General features: G+C 42.3%; 1 protein-coding gene across 1 annotated transcript; it reads left to right on the top strand.

Annotated features, from left to right (window-relative positions):
• On the top strand, positions 1–23094 carry LOC124028013 (low-density lipoprotein receptor-related protein 4-like; the record flags this gene model as incomplete). The annotated part of the gene is made up of 14 exons (XM_046340171.1): positions 1–132; positions 343–462; positions 641–871; positions 1770–1883; positions 2782–2901; positions 3099–3224; positions 3303–3506; positions 16107–16275; positions 16364–16532; positions 16636–16858; positions 21259–21378; positions 21465–21683; positions 22163–22471; positions 22879–23094. Coding segments are annotated over exons 1-14 (2398 nt in total), but the record flags the coding sequence as incomplete, so codon positions are not given.
• Between the last annotated feature and the right edge of the window lie 2687 nt (positions 23095–25781).

Below are 25781 nucleotides of genomic sequence, written 5' to 3'. Positions count from 1 at the left end.
GTTGATTGTTACTCAATAAAGACTATCCCTGTAAGGCTTGTGCTGTTTGTGCCTAACAAGCTTCATGGTCGGTCATGGAACTGCTGCAGTTCACATGTCTGCTTTTACTTATCAGCTTGAAATGTTTGTCAGGTAAAATGGTTCTGAGTGAGCTGCAGTATTAAGTTTATTCATTTTTGTCTTTTAAACATTGATTGATATCATGTAGCCTTACAGTAGAAAACACCTGCCAGTTATTTGTGTGGATTTTTTTGTGCCTTGTAGGTATGGGCCCTAACCCGTGTGGGCCCTAACCCGTGTGGGCCCTAACCCGTGTGGGCCCTAACCCGTGTTGTCTTGCAGGTTTTGGCCAGCAGTGTGGGGGTAACCAGTGGCAGTGTGATGATGGATCTTGTCTGCCTCTTTCCTGGCACTGCGATGGAAATGGAGACTGTATGGACGGCTCTGATGAAATGGCCTGCCGTAAGTTATGCTATGTTTCACTGTTTCTGCTCTCTTCCAGGAGAGCATATTTGTTGATGTGGTGAAGTTCTAAATGTAACGTTAACCCTGTATTTACTGTAGACCTATATCCCTTAGGTCTGTTAAATGTATTTACTGTAGTCTGTTCACAATAGGTCTGTTTGTCCTTGTTCCCCAGCCTGTCCTAGGGGCCAGGTTGCCTGCATGGCCGGGGCTCCTGGTTGTGTACGTACCTCTGCAGTATGTGATGGGCAGCGCCAGTGTTCTGATGGGTCTGATGAGTTTAACTGCCCAGAGAACCAGGGATGTCTGCAGGGGGACTGGAGGTGTAGGAATAAGATCTGCATCCCCAAGGACCAATACTGTAATGGTGCTAACGACTGTGTGGACAACTCTGATGAGGCCTGTGGTGAGATATTATGGAAACAACGAGAGCATGTATGTGATACTATGGAATGGGAGCTATTATGGAAACAAGAGCAAGTATTTTGGCCTGTGTACAGTAGTATGTAATCACAACGTAAGACCTTCAATTGTGTAGGCAATGCCATGCACATTTAAACAGGAACAGTTTTTTTTCTTACAAATTACATTGGAACTAACTTTACCAATTGTCTGTGGTGTTGGACCTTCAGCCGGTCAACATTTTACAAAATATCCACAGGAAAGTATAATTAAACAGACATGGCAATAAAAAATGTTTGCTCATGACCGAAAGCATGGGCACAGGAAGGACAGAACCATTCATTCTAACTGAAGTCTTGCAGGTGTTGACATGGTCTTGCCTATGTGCCAGGTGATAGAAATTCAATCTTCATAACCGGTGTTCTAAAACCTTGGTTTAACAATACAGAGATGAACTGAACCTTGGATACATTTTCTTGGGGGTTGAATACCTGATGAAACAGTGCCAGCAGCAGTCTCAGGATCTTCATGGAATTCTCACATCAGTCAGATGCTATTATTAATCTTATTACTGAGTCCGCTAAGTGTGGTGCTGTGGTCCGGGTTGAACTTCATATGTTCCTTCAGCTGCTTCAGCTAATAGTAACTCTACGGTTATTTTGTCAAACATTTTGAGCAGCTGAAGGGCCAACATGACAGACCACTGAGTATGTTTACATGTTATTTCATTCAACATTCTGGCTTCCACGTTTTTGCAGTGACAATATATCAATAAATTAGACTGACAAAAAATAATCAGGTGAATTATGTAACCTACAGGTCTGGGCATGTGTTTGTTCCTCTTGCAGGAAGGCATGTAGTGTGGTAGTTTTGATGTGTTTTTAAAGCTTTTACTCTTCCAGGCCGGTGTGGGCCAATGGCTGTGCGTTGTCCTGGAGGGGCGTGTCTGACTGAAGATGAGAGATGTGATGGAAAATTGCACTGCTCTGATGGCAGTGACGAACCCTCTACCTGTGGTAGGAAATTCTAACCTTTGACCGCTAACCCTAACCTTCAGTCTAACCCTTTACCGGTGGTAGGAACCTCTAACCCAGAGGTTTCAAACATACGGCTCACTGGCCAGAAACGGCCCCTTGGCCAATTCAATCATGTGGATTTAAGGAAAAGCTTTTACGGGGGAAAACTTATCTGTACACAGATCACTAAAACCAAATTGTGGACCTACATTTATTGACTTTTCATTGACTTTTCAATCTGTCCTGCTTGCTAATAATCATCCAAACAAGAACAGAATTCTTTGCAAATTTTGACCGCAATGAAATAAAAAACATTTAGTCTTGTCTCATTGCAACTTCCTTACGGACTCGGGATAGGCGAAGGTCGAGAGCCGTGCATCCTCCGAAACCCAACAGAGCCACACCATTTCTTGACACAATGCCCACTTAACATGGAAGCCAGCCGCACTAATGTATCGGAGGAAAAACCGTACACCTGGCGTCCGTGTCAGCGTCCGGCCCACCACAGGAGTCGCTAGAGCACGATGGGAAAAGGACATCCCTGCCGGCCAAGCCCTCCCCTAACCCAGACGACGCCGGGCAAATTGTGTGACGCCACATGGGTCTCTCGGTCGCGGCCGGCTACGACAGAGCCTGGAGTATCTAGTGGCCTAGCTAGCACTGTGATGCAGTGCCTTAGACTATTGCGCCACTCGAGAGGCCCCTATATAATACATTTTAAGTCCCACCAGACCTCGGTGCAGACCACATGCAGACCATGGGTCAATTAGCTTGACACCCCTGCTCTAACATCTAACCCCTCACCACTACCTATATGAACCTCTTATTCATAACTGACTGTTATGGCATCTGAAACATGTCGAAGGACAGGCGGATCTGACTCCTCTCTACCTTCCAGGGAGGACCTGTTCAGAAGAGAACGGTGGCTGCAGTCACTCCTGTGTGGATCAGCCCTGGGGAGCCCTCTGCTCCTGTCCTAAAGGCCATAGGCTGTCTGCTAACGGAGCCTCCTGTCTGGGTGAGAATGTCTGTGATCCTGTTGCGTTATTGTCATGACTGTTTTCATTATCTATTCCTTTACTGTAAGCCTAAATACTATAAACCCCTCTGTAGATGTGAATGAAAGCGCTCTGCCTTAGTTTGGTTCGGGTCCTCTGTAGCTCAGTTTGTGAGGGTTAACTCAAATACTGAACCTGTTTGCTCTCTCCTCTTTAGATGTGGATGAATGCGCTCTGCCTTATGGTCCATGCATGCATTTCTGTGTCAACACACCCGGGTCCTTCTACTGCCACTGCCGAGATGGCTTCCAGCTTCAAGGAACCACCTACTGCTATGCTAAAGGTGACTTTTCATAGTAACATTAGTTTGATTAACTTCTGACTGGTTATCTAAACCTGTTCAACATCCGATGCTTTTCAGGAAATTATACAAAGTTTCTGACTGCAAAGAAGGGAACTATCGGATTTCTGAATCTGAAGACTCTGAGATTCGAGTCCATTCAGAGTATTGGCTATGATCCTCTGGCCCTGGCCTTTGACCTCTCCAGGAGCTCATTCTACTGGGCTGATAACCAGGGGAACATCTACAAGGCTAAGGAGCAGCAGCGCAGGATCCTTTATCATGGTTGGTGTCTTTTGATTCTCTATCATGATTGGTTTCTGCTGATGTAGCAGGATCTAGAGGTCTTTATGGTTCCACGTGTACCTGAATACCCGATTAGGGACCTGAGCAGGTCCGGATCCAGAACTCTAACTCTCACAGGTCTGGTTCGGATCTGATATGATTATCATGGTTCTCACACCGAACCCAAACCGGCTGCACGCGTGCTCCATCGAGCATGAATTTATTTTGTCCCCCTACACCAAACACTATCACGACACGCAGGTTGAAATATCAAAACAAACTCTGAACAAATGACATTAATTTGGGGACAGGTCGAAAAGAATTAAACATGTATGGCAATATAACTAGTTGGCATGCACTTGCTAGCTAATTTGTCCTATTTAGCTTGCTGTTGCTAGCTAATTTATCCTGGGATATTAAAATTAGTTTGTTATTTTACCTGAAATGCACAAGGGCCTCTACTCCGACAATTAATCCACACATAAAAATGGTCAACCGAATCGTTTCTAGTAATCTCTCCTCCTTCCAGGCTTTTCATTGTTTAACTTATATGATGATTGGCATCTAAAATTTGAAAATATTACCACAACAACCAGCAACAGTTTGTCTTTCAATCACCCATATGGGTATAACCAATGAGATGGCACGTGGGTACATGCTTCTATAAACCGAGGATATGGGAGAGGCAGCACTTGCAGCCTGATCTGCGTCAGGAATAGAAAAAACGTATATTTTAGCCCTTGGCAATGAAGATGCTCATTGCGCAAGCAGTGTGGGTGCAATAATTGAATAACATAGATGTATTTATTTTGCGCGCGAGCGGTGTGGTTAGCCTATCAGGGTGTGTAATTTTAATTGACTTGTCCGGAAGGGCCCATACAGATCTGATGGCGACTGCTGCAGTAGAGACAAATTGGATTTTATGCTCCTGCTCTTGGTTGTCACGAGAGTGGCGCATGTAACTAGTTGTTGGTCAATCAGTCAAAGCAGCAAAAGACTACAGTCAAAGCCTCTGGCAAAAGTTACGAGATACTGCATCTATGAAATTTAAAACATTAGAGAAGGATAGGCTACAATGACCAAAAGCCAACAGGTAGGGAGCTACTTAACATTCTGATTGGAGTTATTTTTAACTCTGGTACGAGAGTACATGCAGCCTCAATTAGCCAAGCTAGCTAGCTTAACTAGTTTCTCCTGGTTTGATAGTCAACAGGTACTACGTAATCAAATTGGATGACAACCAATCTGGATCTTGACGGTTGGTTCATTCTGATAGGATACTGTGATGGTTGGTTTGTTCTGATGTAGCAGATTTGTATTTTTAATTAATTAATTTAACCTTTAACTAGGCAAGTCAGTTAAGAACATTGTCATTACAATGACTGCCTACCAAAAGGTAACAGGCCTCCTGCGGGGACGGGGGCTGGGATTAAATATGTAATTTTTAAACAAATATATGACAGCACAGCAGGGCAGCAGCACAAAACAGGGTATAAATATTAATGGGCATAGACAACATCTCAAAGGCCAAGACAATAGACAGCAATACATCACGCAAAGCAGCCACAACTATCAAATCACATTTTATTTGTCACATACACATGGTTAGCAGATGTTAATGGTCACATACACATGGTTAGCAGATGTTAATGGTCACATACACATGGTTAGCAGATTTTATTGGTCACATACACATGGTTAGCAGATGTTAATGGTCACATACACATGGTTAGCAGATGTTAGTGCGAGTGTAGCGAAATGCTTGTGCTTCTAGTTCCGACAGTGCAGTAAAAACCAACAAGTAATCTAACTAACAATTCCAAAACTACCTTATAGACACAAGTGTAAGGGGATAAAGAATATGTACATAAGATATATGAATGAGTGATGGTACAGAGCGGCATAGGCAAGATACAGTAGATGGTATTGAGTGCAGTATATACATATGAGATGAGTATGTAAACAAAGTGGCATAGTTAAAGTGGCTAGTGATACATGTATTACATAAGGATGCAGTAGATGATATAGAGTACAGTATATACGTATACATATGAGATGAATAATGTAGGGTATGTAAAAATTATATTAGGTAGCATTGTTTAAAGTGGCTAGTGATATATTTTACATCATTTCCCATCAATTCCCATTATTAAAGTGGCTGGAGTTGGGTCAGTGTCAATGACAGTGTGTTGGCAGCAGCCACTCAATGTTAGTGGTGGCTGTTTAACAGTCTGATGGCCTTGAGATAGAAGCTGTTTTTCAGTCTCTCGGTCCCAGCTTTGATGCACCTGTACTGATCTCGCCTTCTAGATGATAGCGGGGTGAACAGGCAGTGGCTAAGGTGGTTGTTGTCCTTGATGATCTTTATGGCATTCCTGTGACATCGGGTGGTGTAGGTGTCCTGGAGGGCAGGTAGTTTGCCCCCGGTGATGCGTTGTGCAGACCTCACTACCCTCTGGAGAGCCTTACGGTTGTGGGCGGAGCAGTTTCCGTACCAGGTGGTGATACAGCCCGACAGAACGCTCTCGATTGTGCATCTGTAGAAGTTTGAGTGCTTTTGGTGACCAGCCAAATTTCTTCAGCCTCCTGATGTTGAAGAGGTGCTGCTGCGCCTTCACGGTGCTGTCTGTGTGGGTGGACTAATTCAGTATGTCTGTGATGTGTACGCCGATGAACTTAAAACTTACTACCCTCTCCACTACTGTCCTGTCGATGTGGATAGGGGGGTGTTCCCTCTGCTGTTTCCTGAAGTCCACAATCATCACCTTAGTTTTGTTGACGTTGAGTGTGAGGTGATTTTCCTGACACCACACTCCGAGGGCCCTCACCTCCTCCCTGTAGGCCGTCTCATCGTTGTTGGTAATCAAGCCTACCACTGTTGTGTCGTCCGCAAACTTGATGATTGAGTTGGAGGCGTGCGTGGCCACGCAGTCGTGGGTGAACAGGGAGTACAGGAGAGGGCTCAGAACGCACCCTTGTGGGGCCCCAGTGTTGAGGATCAGCGGGGTGGAGATGTTGTTGCCTACCCTCACCACCTGGGGGCGGCCCGTCAGGAAGTCCAGTACCCAGTTGCACAGGGTGGGGTCGAGACCCATGGTCTCGAGCTTGATGATGAGCTTGGAGGGCACTATGGTGTTAAATGCCGAGCTGTAGTCGATGAACAGCATTCTCACATAGGCATTCCTCTTGTCCAGATGGGTTAGGGCAGTGTGCAGTGTGGTTGAGATTGCATCGTCTGTGGACCTATTTGGGCGGTAAGCAAATTGGAGTGTGTCTAGGGTGTCAGGTAGGGTGGAGGTGATATGGTCCTTGACTAGTCTCTCAAAGCACTACATGATGACGGAAGTGAGTGCTACGGGGCAGTAGTCGTTTAGCTCAGCTACCTTAGCTTTCTTGGGAACAGGAACAATGCTCACTCAGTGTTCATGAGTGAGTCTTTGAATGAAGATAACACTGTCCAGTTTTAGTGTTTGTTGCAGATCGTTTCAGTCCCTAGCTGCAGAGAACTGAAGACTAGCGACTCATGGATGTGTGCTTTGGGGACCTTCAAAATGTGACTGGCAGAATGGGTGTTATATGTGGAGGATCAGGGCTGCAGTAGATATCTCTGATAGGTGGAAGGGATGCCTAAGAGGGTTTTATAAATAAGCGCATCAGCCAGTGAGTCTCGTGACGGGTATACAGAGATGACCAGTTTACAGAAGAGTATAGAGTAGTGGTGTCCTATAATGAGTATTGGTGGCAAATCTGATGGCCAAATGGTAAAGAACTTATAGCCGTTCGAGAGCACCCTTACCTGCCGATCGATAAATTATGTCTCCGTAATCTAGCATGGGTAGAATGGTCATCTGTGTAAGAGTTAGTTTGGCAGCTGGGGTGAAAGGAGTGATTAAGATAGAGGAAACCAAGTCTAGACTTAACTTTAGCCTGCAGCTTTGATATTTGCTGAGAAGGACAGTGTACCATCTAGCCATACTACCAAGTACTTGTATGAGGTGACCACCTAAAGCTCTAAAACCACAGAGGTAGTAATTATACCTGTGGAGAGGGACATTCTTCTTAACAAACCACATTACCTTTGTTTTGGAGATGTTCCGAACAAGGTTAAGGACATAAAAAGCTTGTTGGACACTAAGAAAGCTTTGTAGAGTATTTAACACAAAATCCAGGGAGGAAGTAGAAGACTGTATCGGCATATACATGGATGAGAGCTTAGACAGTACCAAGCTGTGTTGATGTATATTGAGAAGTGTGGGGCCTAGGATCGAGCCTTGAGCTACACCCTTGGTGACAGGCAGTGGCTGAGACAGCAGATTTTCTGACTTTATACACTGCTCTCTTTGAGGGGTAGTTAGCTAACCAGGCCAAAGACCTCTCAGACAACTCCTTAGCCGGCCCACAAATGGTCTACTGTATCAAAAGAATCGGCCAAGTCGATAAAATAGCAGCACAACATTGCTTCGAATCAAGGGCAATGGTGATATCATTGAGGACCTTTGAGGTTGGAGTGACGCATCCATAACTTGAGCGGGAACCAGATTGCATACCAGAGAATACTATAGACGTCAAGAAAGCCAGTCAGTAGATTATTGACAAGTTTTTCCAACGCTTTTGATACAGGGTGAAATAGGCCTATAACATTTAGGATCAGCTTGATCTCCCCCTATAAATAAAGGACTAATGATGGCCCTTGAGTGTTTTGGTACCTACTGGAAAGCTTTGTTCACACCTTTCTAAGCTTTAGCCCCACTCATCTCTTTAAGAATTCAGATGTGAGACTATGTACTAAACAACCAAAGCTTTTCAATACTAAAGGCTGGCTTACTGGACTGTTCATACATTTAATCGAGTGCCAGAGTGTGCCCTGGGCGTTTGTAAACTCAAGGCATTGTCAGATTGTCCGTTCATAAAATCAAAGCGTTTCGCTCTTGGAGCATTCCGAGCACACACTGGATGCTCTGGCCGAAAGTAGTGTTTATCCGAGCGTTTATCTGTCCTTAACAGTCAAGCACCCAGGCTTACCATTGGCTAGCACGCTAAATACTTCGAAGAGAATGAGTACTTTGAAGGGCCCACAGGGCTGCTGTGTTCTGAGCCAACTGCAATTTGTCTAAGTCCCTCTTTGTGGCACCTGACCACACTACTGAACAGTAGTCTGGGTGACAGAACTAGGGCCTGTAGAACTTGCCTTGTTGAGTGTTACGAAGGCAGATCAGTTCTTTATTATGGACAGACATCTCCCATCTTAATGTTGTATCAATATGTTTTGACCATGAGTTTACAATCCAGGGTTACTGCAAGCAGTTTAGTCACATCAGCTAGCTCAAATTTCACATTATTCATTACGAGATTTAGTTTAGCTTTGGGGATTAGTGAATGATTTGTCCCCAATACAATGCTTTAAGTTTTGGAAATATTTGACTAAGTCATTGCTACCGTTCTGAAACTAACTGCAGCTCTAAAGTGTTGCAGTCATTTCAGTTGCTGTAGTGGCTGACATGTATCATGTTGAGCTTTACACAAAGCCGGTGCCATGTCATTAGTAAAGACTGAAAAAAAGGTGGCCTAAACAGCTACCCTGGGGAATTTCTGATTCTACTGGGATTATGTTGTAGAGGCTTACATTAAAGAACACCCTTTGTTCTGTTAGACAAGTATCTCCTCATCCACATTATAGCAGGGGGTGTAATGCCATAACACAAGTCTTTCCAGCAGCAGACTATGATCGATAAAATTAAAAGCTGCATTGAAGTCTAACAAGACAGCCCCACAATCAATTTATCATCAATTTCTGTCAGCCAATCATCAGTCATTTATGTAAGTGCTGTGCATGAGTGTCCTTCCCTATAAGCGTGCTGAAAGTCTGCTGTCAATTTGTTTACCGTGAAATAGCATTGTATCTGGTCAAACACCCTTTTTTTACACAAGTTTACTAAGGGTTGGTAACGGGCTGATTGGTAAGCTATTTGAGCCAGTCAAGGGGTTTTTACTATTCTTGAGTAGCGGAATGGCTTTGGCTTCCCTACAGGCCTGAGAGCACACTTTCTAGTAAGCTTAAATTGAAGGTGTGGCAATATTGTCCATTATCCTGAGTCATTGTCCATCCAGATTGTCAGACCCAGGTGGCTTATCATTGTTAATAGACAACAATAATTATTTCCTCTTCCACACTGACTTTACGGAATTCAAAAGTAAATTCTTGTCTTTCATAATTTGGTCAGATATACTTGGATGTGTAGTGTTAGCATGGGCTTAAGGTGAGGCAAATGAACCTGTAGCCTTATTACTTCAACAGTATTCAACATGAGATCGTCTAAGCTTTACAGGAATGTGGTTCTGAATTTAGACGAACATCGCCCACTTTGGCTTTTGTCTATTCGGTCGATGTTATAGCTGTGTATTGCTACCACTGTATCATCAAAGGTATTATCTAAGGGAGCTTCAGAATATGAATGTAATCTGTTACACGTAAATTATTGACTTCATGGAACCTTGTTTCTCAGGATGGATATGTTAATATGGGACATTTAACACGTCTGGGTTGCTTGATGGTTAATGCTTTACTGGGAAGCTTATCAGAAGTAGACTTCCCCAGTGTAACAGTAACTCTGGTTCATAGGTTGAGGTATTCAGGGCAATTAGGGGGACAATGTTTTTTCACATTTAACTTTGCAGAGAATGTTGCTGCTACTGTCTCTTATGACTGAAAAGAGCTACTGGACATCAGAACAGCGATTACTCACCTTGAACAGAACAAATAATTTGTCTTGAACGAGTCGGCCGAGAGGGAATTAATCCAGACACCCTAACAGGCCCTCAACCCCGTCATTCGCAGGTTAAAGAGACGCAGGTATCGCGGAAGGTTGTCATTGTCTTGAGGATATGGCGGCGAGTGGCTAATCTGCCTTTAGCATCGGTACTACTGGCCAACGAACAATCGCTGGATAATAAAGTGGACGAACTACAAGCACGTATATCCTACCAATGGGATATTAAAGAGTAATATATTATATTTCACAGTCGTGGCTGAATGACGACATGAATAACACACAGCTGGCGGGTTATACACTGTAGCAGCAGCCTCTTGTATGACAAGGGGTGGTGGTCTATGTATATTTGTAAACGGGTGGCGCACGATATCAAAGTCTCTAGGTTTTGCTAGCCTAAGGTAGAGTATCATAATAAGCTGTAGACCACACTATCTACGTACCTAGAGTTGATCTATGTTCTTCATAGCTGTCTACATACCACAACAAACCGATTCTAGTACTAAGACAGCACTCAATGAGCTGTATACGGCTAGAAGCAAACAGGTGGTGGCCATGGACTTGAATGCAGGAAAACTTAAATCGATTTGAACCCATTTCTATCTGCATGTTAATGTGCAACCAGAGGAAAACAAACTGACCAACTTCACTCCACACAAAGCTCCCCCTTACCCTAAATTTGGCAAATCTGACCATAATTACATCTTCCTGCTTATAAGCAAAAACTGAAGCAAGCACCAGTGACTGGGTCAATAGTGGTCAGACGAAGCAGATACTAAGCTACAGGACTGTTTTTCTAGCACAGACTGGAATTTGTTCCAGGATTCTTTCGATGGAATTGAGTACACCACATCAGTCACTGGCTTCTTCAATAAGTGCATCAATGACGTCATTCCCACAGTGACTTCGTACATACCCCAACCAGAAGCCATTGATTACAGGCAACATCCACAATGAGCTAAACGGTAGAGCTGCAGCTTTCAAGGAGCCGGACTTTAACCCAGAAGCTTATAACATATCCCGCTATGTTTGACAAACCATCAAACAGGCAAAGTGCCAATACAGGGCTAAGATTGAATGCGCTGACGCTAGTCTTGTGGCAGGGCTTGCTAACTATTAGGCTACAAAGGGAAGCACAGCCGCGAGCTGCCCAGTGATACGAGCCTACCAGATGAGCTAAAATACTTCTATGCTCGCTTCGAGGCAAATAACACTGACACCTGTATGAGAGCATCAACTGTTCCAGACTGCAGTGATCACGCTCTGTAGCCAGTGTGAGAAAGACCTTTTTAAACAGGTGAACATTCACAAGGCATGCACTGACCAACTGGCAAGTGTCTTCACTAACATGTTCAACCTCTCCCTGTCTGAGTCTAATACTAACACGTTTCAAGCAGACCACCATAGTCCCTGGGCACATGAACACTATAGTAACCTGCCTAAATGATGATCGATCTGAAGCACTGTAGCCATGAAGTGCTTTGAAAGGCTGGTCATGGCTCACATCAACACCATCCCAGAAACCCTAGACCCACCTATTTGAGAATGCTGTTCATTGACTACAGCTCAGCGTTCACCACCACAGTTCCCTAAAAGCTCACCATGAGACTAAACACCTCCCTCTGCAACTGGATCCTGGACATCCTGACAGGTCACCCCCAGGTGGTAATGGTAGGCAACAACACATCCACCACTAATCCTCAACACGTGGCCCCTCGGGTGTGTGCTCAGTCCCCTCTACTCCCTGTTCACTCATGACTGCATGACCATGCACGACTCCAACACCATTAAGTTTGCTGATGACACAAGTGGTAGGCCTGATCAACGATGAGACCGCCTATAGGGAGGTGGTCAGAGACCTGTCCATAGTGCCAGGACAACAACCTCTCCCTCAATGTGATCAAGACAGGAGATTGTGGACTACAGGAAACGCAGGACCGAGCACGCCCCCATTCTCATTGACGGGGCTGTGCTGGAGCAGGTTTAGAGCTTCAAGCTCCTTGGTGTCCAAATCACTAACAAACTAACATACCTTAAGGGAACATTTTGAAATTCGCCGTATGGTTAGTGAGGGTCCATATTACAAATGTACGGTCCCTTACTAGACGTTTGGAAAATGTGCGGACAGCGCCGCGCCGTGCGGCAAGGCCGGCTCTACCGGGAAGTCATCAAACGAACTCTATCGGACATTCGGTTTCCATTTGATCAAATAATCAAATTTTGGTCATTTTTCCGCTGTCCCGATAAATACCACAAGAGGGCGAATGGTATCATTTTGCAAATGTACAAAACATCACGAATCACGACGTGGCCTTATCTCCAAAACAGAAGACTTCAAAGACGTAACTTGGTGAGCATAAGTTTGGAATAATGGGCAGTTGGCCCCGAACAAGATGGCGTCTAGGCCTTAACGGTTTTTGAGTTATGGGCATTTTTCTGGGATTTAAAGGTCCAAAATGAAAATAGAGCAATTTTTCTGCTTCACGTCAAAGTAAAGGAACCTACGGTGTCAAAAAAAAACTATCTATCGTTGTTTTAAGAGAAATTGTACAATGTCAAATTGGTGATGTTCAAAAAGATGTTTTTATTTTAATAAACAGATCCAGTTGCAGGCTGTTCATACGAATCTTTTTAAAGTGTGCTGCGGAGCTCTGCGAGATTTCTGTGATTTTCTGAAATAACTCACTAAACCCTCTTTAAAATACTCTGTTCTTAACATAAAGACTTAACTCAGGATTCTGTAAAGGCATACCCGAATTAGGATGAGTTTATTTATAGCTTCCTGTGCCAATCGGAAGTGCCTTAAATGGTGTCATAGTGGCTGTTTTGAAGGGTTAAAATGGTCAGACCTTTTCAAAGCTTCATATGTGTGATTAGGCAACCCCCATGAACTATAAGTCAGTCATGACTCCCTTAACATTTCAAAGAAACTAAATCACACACAAACACAGCTTGGCAGGAGGGACCCATTGGGGTGCGTAGAGAGACAGTGCCTGCAATAGTTACCTTTGTTCGAGCTAAAAAAGAACCGTCAGACCTAGAGTTCTGAAACTTTAGAAACCTGTTCTAGACCTCAGGTCGATGGTGAGTTAGGTGGCTCTAGAAGGTTCTCGGACCGAGAAACAGCCTCGTACATTTGCAATGACTTCAATTCATTTTGACCATTACGAAAATGACAACATTTAGAAAAGTCTCAGACGCAAGACTAGGTGCATTGAAACCGGCTCGGCCCATAGACGGACCCCAATGTTTCTGTCGACTAGCTCATTCCAGGACCCTGTAGCAAGGCATGGGATAAAAGGGGCTTTTCAGCACCAATTAGGGTCTTGCTCGGGCACCAAATGACCTATCAAGCCGAAACTTGGGATTCGGGGTTGCCTCAGCTAGGCCTACACAATATCAGAACTGGAACCACAGCTAGACTGTAACTGTGTGTTACGTTTTTATTATGGTTTGAACAGAAGGCGTCGTGAATTTTGGGCCAGCTCTGAAGTATGTGATAGTTGGCTACTAAACGAGTTGTAAAAAGTGGGTTTGGTGTCAGTTTGTATCAGTTTGGTGTCAGAATGATATCCAATTGACTGATGGACGGTGACTTGCTGGTGACTACTGTCCATTTGCAATATGTTTAAACAGTGAGGTACCATCACCAAAGTGACATTCTGAAATCAACCCTAACGAGCGATGGAAAGGGACAACTATCACTGCCCGGCCATCCTGTGTTCATCAGTCTATTTTGCATTTCTGCAGGCTTTTGAAAAAAAAAAGTGACTTGACTTATGACTTCCTATGAATTCATATTGCAAATGTGCAGAAGGCATATGTTTTGTCCAAGTAAAAAAAAAAAAGTTAGGATAATAAAAGTTGCCAAATTCCTGATGGTAAATGTCCATTGAAACATATTGCACTGAAAATATTTGGCATGGGTCCTCAGATCCTCAAAAGGTTCTACAGCTGCATCATTGAGATCATGTTGCATCACTGGTTGCATCACCGCCTGGTGCAAACGGTAGTGCGTATGGCCCAGAACATCACTGGGGCCAAGCTTCCTGCCACCCAGAACCTATATACTATGCACGGTCAGACGGAAGGCTCTAAAAATTGTCTGACTCCAGCCAACCAAGTCATAGACTTCTCTCTGCTACTGCACGGCAAGCAGTTATTTTGCTTATAGCCCTATACAGCTCGATTGCAGACTTAGTGCCAGCATCGGTTTGTGGTGGTAAGTAGACTGCGACAGAAAGTTGAATAAACTATCTTGGTAAATAGTATGGTTTACAGCACGTGTCAAACTCATTCCATGGAGTGTTTGTTCCTTCCCTGTACTTGATTGATGAGTTAAGGTCACTAATTAGAATGCGCCTCACCCGGTTGTCTAGTTTTTCCCCTTTCAAATAAGACCCAGCTGACACAGCCCTCCATGGAAAGTTTGACCCCCCCGAGCTTACCCAACGCAGTATAGAGTAAAAAAAACAGCTGGATGTATATTTTCCATGTTCTTGTTCAGCCACTAGTTGGAGAAAAATATTACATTGATAGTGTAGAGTGCAGCTCATCCAGTTTATTCTCCAGTGATTGTTATAACATTCAGAGGTTCGAGGTGGTTTATCCACTCGTCAGGTATCCTGCACACCGGCCCCTAAATTTGCCTCTTCCTCCAAATGTCGGATTTGGGCCTGGTCCATTTCTAAGAGGCACCTTGTATATTCTACTATTCAAACTTTCAACATTAACCTCTAGCGTCGAGCAATCGCGTATCCGGGAGCGTAATCATAGCCTCAACCTCATTACCATAACTCAATGTTTCCTATTCATTAAAATTGCAAAGTAAATGAAATAAATATATTGAAACACAAGCTTAGCCTTTTGTTAACAACACTGTCATCTCAGATTTTCAAAATATGCTTTCAACCAAAGCTACACAAGCATTTGTGTAAGAGTATTGATAGCCTAGCATAGCATTAAGCCTAGCATTCAGCAGGCAACATTTTCACAACAAGAAAAGCATTCAAATAAAATCATTTACCTTTGAAGAACCTTGGATGTTTTCAATAACGAGATTCTCAGTTAGATAGCAAATGTTCATTTTTTCCAAAAATATTATTTGTGTAAGAAATGGCTCCGTTTTGTTCACGTTTGGCTAAGAAAAAAAAAACAAATGCACTCACTTTCAACGCCAAACTTTTTTCCAAATTAGCTCCATAATATCGACAAACATGGCAAACGTTGTTTAGAATCAATCCTCATGGTGTTTTTCACAATTCTATTCGATGAAAAATCATTCCTGGCAGTCGGTTTCTCATCAGAGGCAAACGGAAAAATACTGCAGCTGGAGATTACGCAATAATTGCGACGGAGGACACCAAGCGCCTACCTGGTAAATTTCGTCTCTTATGGTCAATCTTCCAATGATATGCCTACAAATACGTCACAATGCTGCAAACACCTTGGGGAAAAGGTAAGCTGACTCCTAGCTCCTCCACAGCCATAGGAGTCATTGCCATGAGGCGGTTTCAAAAAATGTGGCACTTCCTGATTGTATTTTTATCTTTTTTTTCTTTAACATTAGTTCTGCGGCACTCACAGACAATATCTTTGCAGTTTTGGAAATGCCAGAGTTTTCTTTCCTAAGCTGTCAATTATATGCATTGTTGCATCTTTTTGTGACAAAATTTCTTGTTTAAAATGGGAACGTTTTTCATCCCAAAATTAAAATAGCGCCCCCTATATCGAAGAAGTTAAGTTGAGACCCTGACTGAGTTTGATTATGCCTGGAGCCTGCCCTGGACACTAGGTATGTAGAGTTGTGATGTTGTTCCCCCTCTGCTCTCAGGACAATATGGGGTTAGAAGTCTAGTCTGTGATTGGCTGACAGGCCAGCTGTACTGGACCAACCAGAAGACCCGGTCTATTCATGTTGGGGCAGCTGATGGGAGTGGATTTGCAACGGTCTTGGCCAAGAACATAGACCCGTTGGAGCTGGTCCTTCTTCCCATTGAAAGGTTGGTTCATGTTAATATTTGTGGTACTTTTGATCAGTGGTTGGGGAATTTATCGCAACGATTTGTCATTTTCTCCTTTACTTTGCAGCTTGTTGTTTTGGATCAACAAAGGTCCAGGTGATAAAATTACTCTGGAGAGATCTGGGATGGATGGGATGAAGCAGGAATCTCTGGTGGTCCTCACTGCACAGGTTCCACGGAGTCTGACCCTGGATGTTACAGCTAGGAGGCTGTACTGGATGAGTGATTTTAAAAAGGTTCATGATAGCTATGTACAGCTATAAGCAATAGTACTGCTTGTCTGTCCACAGCAATTAACATATGGCCAAGGTAGAACCAATTGTTTTTATTCTTTCTCAGTCCATAGAGACTGTGCGAGTAGATGGGAGTGGTCGCTACAGCTTTCTGGAGTTCTTCAAGAGGAGACTAGCTCAGAGCCTGGCGGTGTTTGAGAGGTGGTTCTACTGGACAGATCAGATGGGTCTGTGGCGCTCCCCTCAGGACCGACCTAATCAGAAGACCTTTATTCAGAGGACAACACTCCCTGTCCTAGAGGCATACCATGAACAACAGCAGCCAAAAGGTATGGGGTATATCATGCTAACTCTAAAGGCATGGGGCATATCAAATAACATGTTCGAGTGGCAGGTAGGCTAGTGGTTAGTATTGGGCCAGTAACCGAAAGGTTGCTAGATCGAATCCCCGAGCTGACAAGGTAAAAGTGTAATTCTGCCCCTGAACAAGGCAGTTAACCCACTCTTTCTAGGCCGCCATTGTAAATAAGAATTTGTTCTTAACTGACTTGCCTAGTTAAATAAAATGTAAAAATATAAAAATTACAAGCCCGCAGTCCAGCCTACAAGCCCTCAGTCCAGCCTCGACCTATTGAGGACATTCTGAGCACTGATGGAAGGATCAAATTGTATTTGTCACATACACATGGTTAGCAGATGTTAATGCGTGTGTAGCAAAATGCTTGTGCTTCAGGTTCTGACCATGCAGTAATATCTAACATAAATAGTTTCACAACAACTACCTTAAAAACAAGTGTAAAAACAAGGTAGTTGCAGTTTTTGCCATCCTGTACCTGTCCCGTAGGTGAGTCTTTTTCAAAGTCTGTCAATCTGTATATGCATAGTCAATGTATTGCATCTTTTCGTGACAAATTATCTTGTTTAAAACTGGAGAACACGTGATTTTAAATTAATATGGGCCCTACGCCAATGTAAAAGATACTCCATAAAAATCAGCCTAAATCCAACTGGTTAAATGACACCTGAACAATGTCAGTTATTTTGTATTCAATGTTTATTTTTTATGTGCTTCTATCCAATATTACACGTTTGTATTTATATGCAATGAAAAAAATAATTAGAAAGTCGGTTCTAATTAAAACTGTTTAATGTTTTATAGCCCAATACAACAGACCTTACTGTGAAATGTTTTTACAAGCCCTTAATCAACAATACAGTTAAAGAAATATAACATGTAAATAGTCCGGGTGGCCATTTGATTATTTCTTCAGTTGTCTTATGGCTTGGGGTAGAAGCTGTTAATGAGCCTTTTGGACCTAGACTTTGGCGGCTTTTAAAAAATCATGTATATTAATGTTCCACTGTATATAGGCCAGGAAAGTGACTTACTGGGCTGGCTGTACTTTAGAGATGTTGCTCAGGTGGTGATGACTGGTCAGAAATGGTGCAGGTGGATTGAGGATCTTTCCAAATGATCATCTTGGGGGAAATGGATTGTTGTGACTTCTTCATGACTGTCTTGGTGTTTTTGGAATGTGTTTTTAGGGTTTTCCACTACAACCCTGTCTGTGAATCTGCCTTCCTTTCATTGTAGTCCATGATCCGCTCCTTTGTTTTGGCCTGTATTCCTTGATGCACCACACTGTGGCTCATGACTTGTGAAGTCAGCATCATTGCTGGTGTTCGTGCTTTGTCATGGTTGTGGTTGAACAGTCAGGAGGGGACATGAACACCAGGGGCACCAGTGTTGAGGATCAGCGTGGCAGATTGGTGTTTACCACCTCGGCCTGTCCTTCCAGGATCCATGCAGGGGGAACCTGTACCAGCTTAGCTTAGTGAGGAGTTTTGAAGGTGCGCTGAGCCGAAGAACATTCAAACATGGAGTTCCTTTTGTCCAGGTGACAAAGAGCCGATTGATTGCGTCATCTGTTGTGGCCTGGGTTCAGGTTTCCAGGATAACTGTTGAGTCATGACCAGCCTTTCAAAGCACTTCATGGCTACTGATGAATAAATCAAAAGCTGACACTAACTTGTGACTGATTCATGTCTTGAAACAAGTATTAGACTTGGTCAGGGAGTGGTTGTTACAGATGTGTGGCTCCTGTAGCAGATGTGAGAAAGACCTTTAGCTACCCATCCCTTTAGCTAATTGTCATGACAACTGCTGAATAGAAGCTGATAATATTCTAAAAATATATATTCTGAAACAAGTGCAATATGCAAAACACAATTTAGCCTTTTGTTAATCCACCTTCACTGCTTTGGAAACCAAGCTTTTGTCAAATGACAAAACATTAAGTACACTTAGCATCAGGTCACATCAGAAAAGCAATCAAATTAATTGTTTACCTTTGATCTTCACGAGACTCCCAGTTACACAACAAATGTCCTTCCATAAAGATTATTTTTATATCCAAAATACCTCCGTTTGTCGTTTTATGCCCTGGAGGTATCAGATGGCAAATAGTCTCCATAATCGAAAAATGTCAAACATTTCTTATCCCTGGAGGTATGTATTCGATAATATATCAACAGTTGCCCTGGAGGTATGGGGCAGAGCCCCCACCTATCCACTTACGCAATGTGATCTTTCTTTCTCATTTTTCAAAATAAAAGCCTGAAACTGTCTAAGGCTTATGGAAGCCCTGGAGCAAGTCAGTTAAGTAGTGGGGCCTGTTCAGGGGCAGAACGACAGATTTGTACCTTGCTTGTTACTAGTCCAACGCTCCCTGGAGGATAGGCATGCATAGGAACAGAAGGGTTTCAAAATAAGAGGCACTTCCTGGTTGGATTTTCCTCAGGGTTTCGCCTGCAGTTCTGTTATACTATAAATATTTTCACAGTTTTGGAAACTTTAGTGTTTTCTTCAATCTGTCAATTATATGCATATTCTAGCATTAGTCCTAAGAAATAGGGTTTTACTATGGGAACTTTTATTTTCCAAAGATTTGCCCCTTTTTGTCAAACATCCGCTGAATTAGCAGCAATGGCTTGTCCAAATACAAATTAAAGTTTACTTTTAAAAAATATTTAGATTTTCTAAATATGAAATAGACAAAGTGCAATATAATGCGAAACACTGCAAATTAAATAATTTAGCTTTTTGTTTCCACCTGGCAGGAGATCCCAGTTAGATAGCAAATGTTCCTTTTTCCAAAAATTAAATATTTGTAGGCGAAATAGCTCCGTTTGTTCATGCTTGGCTGAAATTACCCTAAAATGCAGACAAAAACGCCAAACTTTTCAAAAATTTGCTCCAGCAGAAACACACAATTTGTTTAAATCAGTTTTTAACAAATATAGATAATATATCCAAATAGCTTACCTTTGATCTTCAGTATTTTAGTCAAGGTTTTCTCCCAGGAGACACCAAAAGCAAAAAAAGAATCAATGCTTACACCAAAAATGTGGCTAAAGTTTTTCACAGATAAGGAGTCATTGGCATATTACATCTGGGATTCGCCTGTAACATTTCTTGGCACTCACAGACAATATCTTTGCAGTTTTGGAAACTCAGTCTTTTCAAAGCTGTCAATTATATGCACATCTTTTGTGACAAATTATCTTGTTTAAAATAACGTTTTTCAGATTTTTAATCCAAAAATGACATATCTAAAGTATTTGTTTAGAACATTTATATGCATCATAGAAAGTTTTCAAAACTGTTTCAAACAGCCGTAACATGGGTTTTTGTTTTTAAAAAATCATGTATATTAATGTTCCGTAAGGCCAAAGAGGGCACTTTGTCATTGAGCAGAAAAGGGTTGTTTCAAATGATCATCTGGTGAGTATCACTTTTTTAAAGGTTTTTGCTCAATCTGAATGTGGCTCATGACTGAATTTCACGTCACAAATGGCTTACTAATCAAGACTGCTGGACCAAACTTTATTATACCATCGTTTCCTTCCAACAACCTGTTTCGATGAAGGCCTGTTCAAGCCCTCTTCAATAGGAACAGTGATAAATGTGTGCTAAGATATTGATGTCCCTTTACTGACAATGGAAGCTGATAATGTCAAAACGCTGCTGGCACCCAGCCAATACAATGACAGATGTGATCTTTGCCCGCTCATTTGATATCTGGTTTATGTCCCTTTTAAATGGAGCTGAAGGCAGGCAATGGTCAACATCCGCTGAATTGCAGGGCTACCAAATACAATTAAATTACTTTCAGGAAAAACAGCACTTTTTGTTAATTCGGTTTAGATTTTCTATAAGGTTTTCACCTGCATTATCAGTTATACTCAAACAATATTTTGATCAGTTTTTGAAACTTTAGTTTTTTCTATCCTAATCTGACAATTATATGCATTTTCTAGATTCTGGGCCTGAGAAATAGGCAGTTTCATTTGGGTATGTTTTTCATCCAAACATCAAAATAATGCCCCCTACACTAAGAGGTTAGCTACCTGGGACCACCCATACGTAGAATGTATGCACACATGACTGTAAGTCGCTTTGGATAAAAGCGTCTGCTAAATGGCATATATTATTATTATTATTATTATTATTACCTTGTTCAGTGGCAGAATGACAGATTTGACCTTGTCAGCTCGGGATTCGAACTACCAACCACTCGGTTACTGGCCCAAAGCTCTAGCCACTAGGCTACCTACCGCCCCAATGGGGCATATCACGCTTACTCTGGAGGTATGGGTCATATCATGCGAAGGCTAACATCTTTGTTGTAGGAGAACACCTTGTTATTTTTTACATTTTGTTTTTAAGCTCCATCAGCCTGTGTAAAGTCTGGCTGCCAGCTCTGCATGCTGACTCTGGACCTGCCTGCTGGGTTCACCTGTACCTGTCCTGATGACAAACTGCTCATGGCAGATGGCTCATGTGAATGTATGATTACCATGTATTACAGAATTTTCTGCTAGTTCTGGCACTTTGGAGCATCTGAGCAATGTACTTGTTATTCTATCACACAGATCCCAGGTTTGCTTATGCAACATCCACAACACTGAACCTGTTTGAGTTGAAAGGGAAGGAGCTGATCAAGACAAAACTGCTGACTACGGATGACGTCATGGAGTCTTTTGACATCGACTGGAGGGGGGACTGGGTCTACTGGGCGAACAGCACTGGTCATGTGATGCGCTGGAACCTCAATACCAGCCAAACAGAGACTGTCCCTACGCTGAGACCAGGTACATGTTTTACTCTCCCAACCAGAAATCAGGTACATTTAATGGAGCCATATTGTGCAGGTTTAGTGTTTGTGTGCATATATGCATGTACACTGAACAAATGTATAAACGCAACATGTAAAGTCTGTCCTATATGTCGTGGCTATGCCGGATTAAGTGATATGAGAATGTATTTTGGGATAAACTCATTGATTGGCTGGGCCTATGCCCTCCGAGGCCCACCGATGGCTGCATCCCTGCACAGCCATATGAAATCCATAGATTAGGGAATGATACATTTTTCAATTGACTGATTTCCTTATGAACTGTAACACAGTAAAATCTTAAATTGTTGCTTGTTGTATTTTTTTCTCTCTGCCAATCATATATCTATATCAAACATTAGGAACGCCTTCTGAATATTGAGTTATGTTGGTCCATTCCCTCTCCTAGCCTGTTCTGGTCCAGTATATTCATGTTGTGCTGTCCTTGCCTCCTAGCCTGCGTGGTGGCAGTAGACCAGAAGATGAGAAATCTGTACTGGCTGTCATGTGATGAAGCCTGTGTTGGCGTCACTAACATGGATCAGGGTTACCCACGGAGACTGTACCAGTCAGGCAGTGAGGTAAGAGATGTTTATCTGGACTGGCAGCGGGGGAGGCTGTACTTGCTGGAGGCTGGCTGGATCCTATCCATGAGACTACCAGGAGGAAACCCTAGGAAAGTCCTGAGAGTGGAGGGACACGTCGCTGGGCGCATTGTTTTGGACCTACAATCTAACACACTGCTCTGGAACACAGAGGAGGATGGTCAGTATTACTTACTGCAATACTATCTTTAACAGTGATTCTGTCTCCTATAATGCTTTTGCTTGTGCTCCTCGGTGTTGAGCTGGTCATCTGGTTAGGAATGATCATGTCTTGTGGGGATGGTGCAAACGCAACCAAAGAAGTGACAAACGCAACCATGTACAAATTATTGTAACATTTGAGCATCTCACCAATTTATTTTACACCTATGCATTTTCAGTTTGTGTGATATGGGTTTTGGATATGGGTTTTTCTAAACATTAAGAACCAGGTTGATCTGAACTTTGCTATTGGAAGGCTACATCGGTGTTCGGCTGTCGCCACTGACTTTGCACATGGACTTTAACAGCCAGTTGCTTTTGCCTTACCAATCAAACAAGTACTTTGTGCTCCTTGACCCTGTGTAGATCTGAAGATCATGAGTCTGTTGAAGTCCCAGACTCACCTGGTAGGCAGAGAGTGGAATATCCCTGGTTCCATCGTGGCCGCTCATTCTCCGCTCCTGGTGTCGCTGTTTAATGAGGTCATCACTGTGTGGGACCGGCGGGACAAGAGGCGTGTCCACGATGTCCCTGTCGGACCAGGCGTTGTCAGGGTGATCGTGGCTCTGGATGTAAAGGAAGGTTAGTACAGTAGCGTCTAATGTATAGTGAAATAATATATAAATGCAACATTGAACAATTTCAAAGATTTTACAGAGTTGCTTCATTGAAGGAAATCAGTCAATTGAAATAAATAAATTAGGTGCTAATCTTCAGATTTAAAATGACTGAAGGCACAGACCCACTCACTTGGCAGCCAGGCCCACACAATGGGGAGGTGATAGGCCCAGCCAATCAATAGGTTTTATTAGACTGAAATAATAAAGCATCTCAACCTTGCTTTGACGGGAACTAAAGTACTTCCCACATTTAGTCCTAAAGATGAATGTGAACATCATCCAAGCATCACATGGAACACAGCCAATTCATTCCATGAACCAGTCACATGTTGTGCTGACTAAAAACAAATACATTGCCCACCTAACAGCTAGACTTGTTTCCAATGCATTACATATCTGGTGAGCATGAGACTAAATTAATGTTAATAAATGCCTTTGACCTAAATTCTTTGATGGCAGCCATGTTTTTGTATTTGAGAAGCAAACTCTCTAATGCCATTCACTATAAGACTAAAATAAACCAAGTAAAAGATGGAGTTACATTTGTTTTACTTAACGAGGTCCGTTAAGAACAAATTCTTATTTACAATGACGACCTACCGGGGAACAGTGGGTTAACTTCCTTGTTCAGAATGACAGATTTTACCTTGTCAGCTCAGGGATTTGGTCCAGCAAGCTTTTGGTTACTGGCCCGACGCTCGAACCACTAGGCTACCTGCCGCCCGTGCGCCCATTGCCTGAAATATCAACTTAGTTTGGCCACTTTTCAGCATTTTACAAATCTTCAATGTACTACTTAGTGTATGTAGGATAAAAGTAATTTAGTATGACAAATCACAAAGCAGATCACCTCACATTTCACCCTAAATACAAACTAACTGTAGCGTGAAAGCTAAACAGATATTGGTAAACAATTATTTAGGGTGTTTATAGTGGGGATAATTTCATTTGGAGGGGAGTAGTTTCAAGGTCATTGTGGGTTAAAATGGGGGAAAGTATCATGGGGAGTGTGATGCAGGAAATATTATGATGGATTTATCAACTAAAATCCCTGGAAAAGGGGGTCCGAGCTGGCAATTAAAAATGAGCCCCCGACTGGGGAATTGTTATGAACTGTAATCCAACTTGGGAACATGGGCTTCTTTCTAGAGCGCTGACTTTCTGACCTGAATATCACGGACGTCATGATTTGACCTCTTATATTTCCGGAGTTCCAAGTTGTCTTGAAAGCACCATAAGTCAGTGGCGTGAATCATCCCTAAATGTGTTTAGTATACCTGTCTGGGAACGGTTTCCGCTAGAGGAACCCCTTGCCAACAGCCAATGAAATTGGAGGGTGCCAAATACAAATCTACAAATCTCATAAATCAAAATTCTCAAACAAACATGTATTTTTTTGTAACAAACTATTTGTAACAAACTATTTTAAAGAAACAATTATCGTTAATCCAGCCACAGTGTGATTGCAAAAATGCTTTACAGCGAATGCTCCACAAACGATTTAGGTCACCACCAAGTCACAGAAAAACCCAGCCATTTTTCCAGCCAAAGAGTCACAAATCACAAAAGGAGATAAAATGAATCACTAACCTTTGATCTTCATCAGATGACACTCATAGGACTTCATGTTATACAATACATGTATGTTTTGTTCGATAAAGTGCATATTTATATCAAAAAATGAAATTTTACATTGGCGTGAAAAATGCAGTGATTTTGCAGAGGCTCATCGATTTACAGAAATACTATAATTGCTGATTAAAATACAGGTGTTATGCATGGAACTTTAAATACACTTCTCCTTAATGCAACCGCTGTGTCATTTTTTTTTAAACGTTACGGAGAAAGCATACCATGCAATAATCTGAGTACGGAGTTCAGAGCCCAAACCAGCCCCAAAAAATATCCGCCATGTTGCGCAGTCAACATTAGTCAGAAATAGCATTATACATATTCACTTACCTTTGATCTTCATCAGAATGTACTCCCACGAATCCCAGTTCCACAATAAATGTTCGATAAAGTTAATTTATGTCTACATACCTCCTTTTGTTATGAGCAAATGTCTGATCTGTGGAAACACGAAGTGCTTGGGCTCTTGTCAAAGAAAGAAGTTTGACTGGCTCAGTGATGCCTCAAACATACATTCCGCAACAGTTAAATGGGTTACTTTTTACATGTAAGAATTCAAACTGTTAGAAAATAAATAGCCTTTAGTTAATTAGCAGGCAACGTGCCTTGGTTTGAGGGTAGCACAGATTAACACTCCTGTTCAGCAAAAATCAGATTGAGTGTATTCTAACATCCCTCACATAGAAAAACTCATGCTAGGGGAACCATTAGATATATGGAACTCACACGTGAAAGGTTAGAGGCCTCATATTGTCCCCAATGATCAAGTTGTTTAATCAGCTTAATATGCCGCAAAACATGTGTACAGAATTTGAAAAGTTTGTGTGCAACATCGCTGGGATTTTCTTTTCATCATAACTAGGGACCAACACTTTACATGTTGTATTTATATTTTTGCATTTAAAGTTGTATTTAAAATCTCAGGGGCTTAAGTTGTGTAAAGAAAGGTTAGTGGGAACATTAATGTCTTTAATTCCATATGAAATGTGAAATTTAAATGGATGTACATGTTTCCAA

The sequence above is a fragment of the Oncorhynchus gorbuscha genome, unplaced genomic scaffold (assembly GCF_021184085.1).
Source record: "Oncorhynchus gorbuscha isolate QuinsamMale2020 ecotype Even-year unplaced genomic scaffold, OgorEven_v1.0 Un_scaffold_3627, whole genome shotgun sequence".
Lineage (NCBI taxonomy): Eukaryota > Metazoa > Chordata > Actinopteri > Salmoniformes > Salmonidae > Oncorhynchus > Oncorhynchus gorbuscha.
Note: the sequence above shows the minus strand (reverse complement) of the source record. Positions and strands in the feature narration are given on the sequence as shown.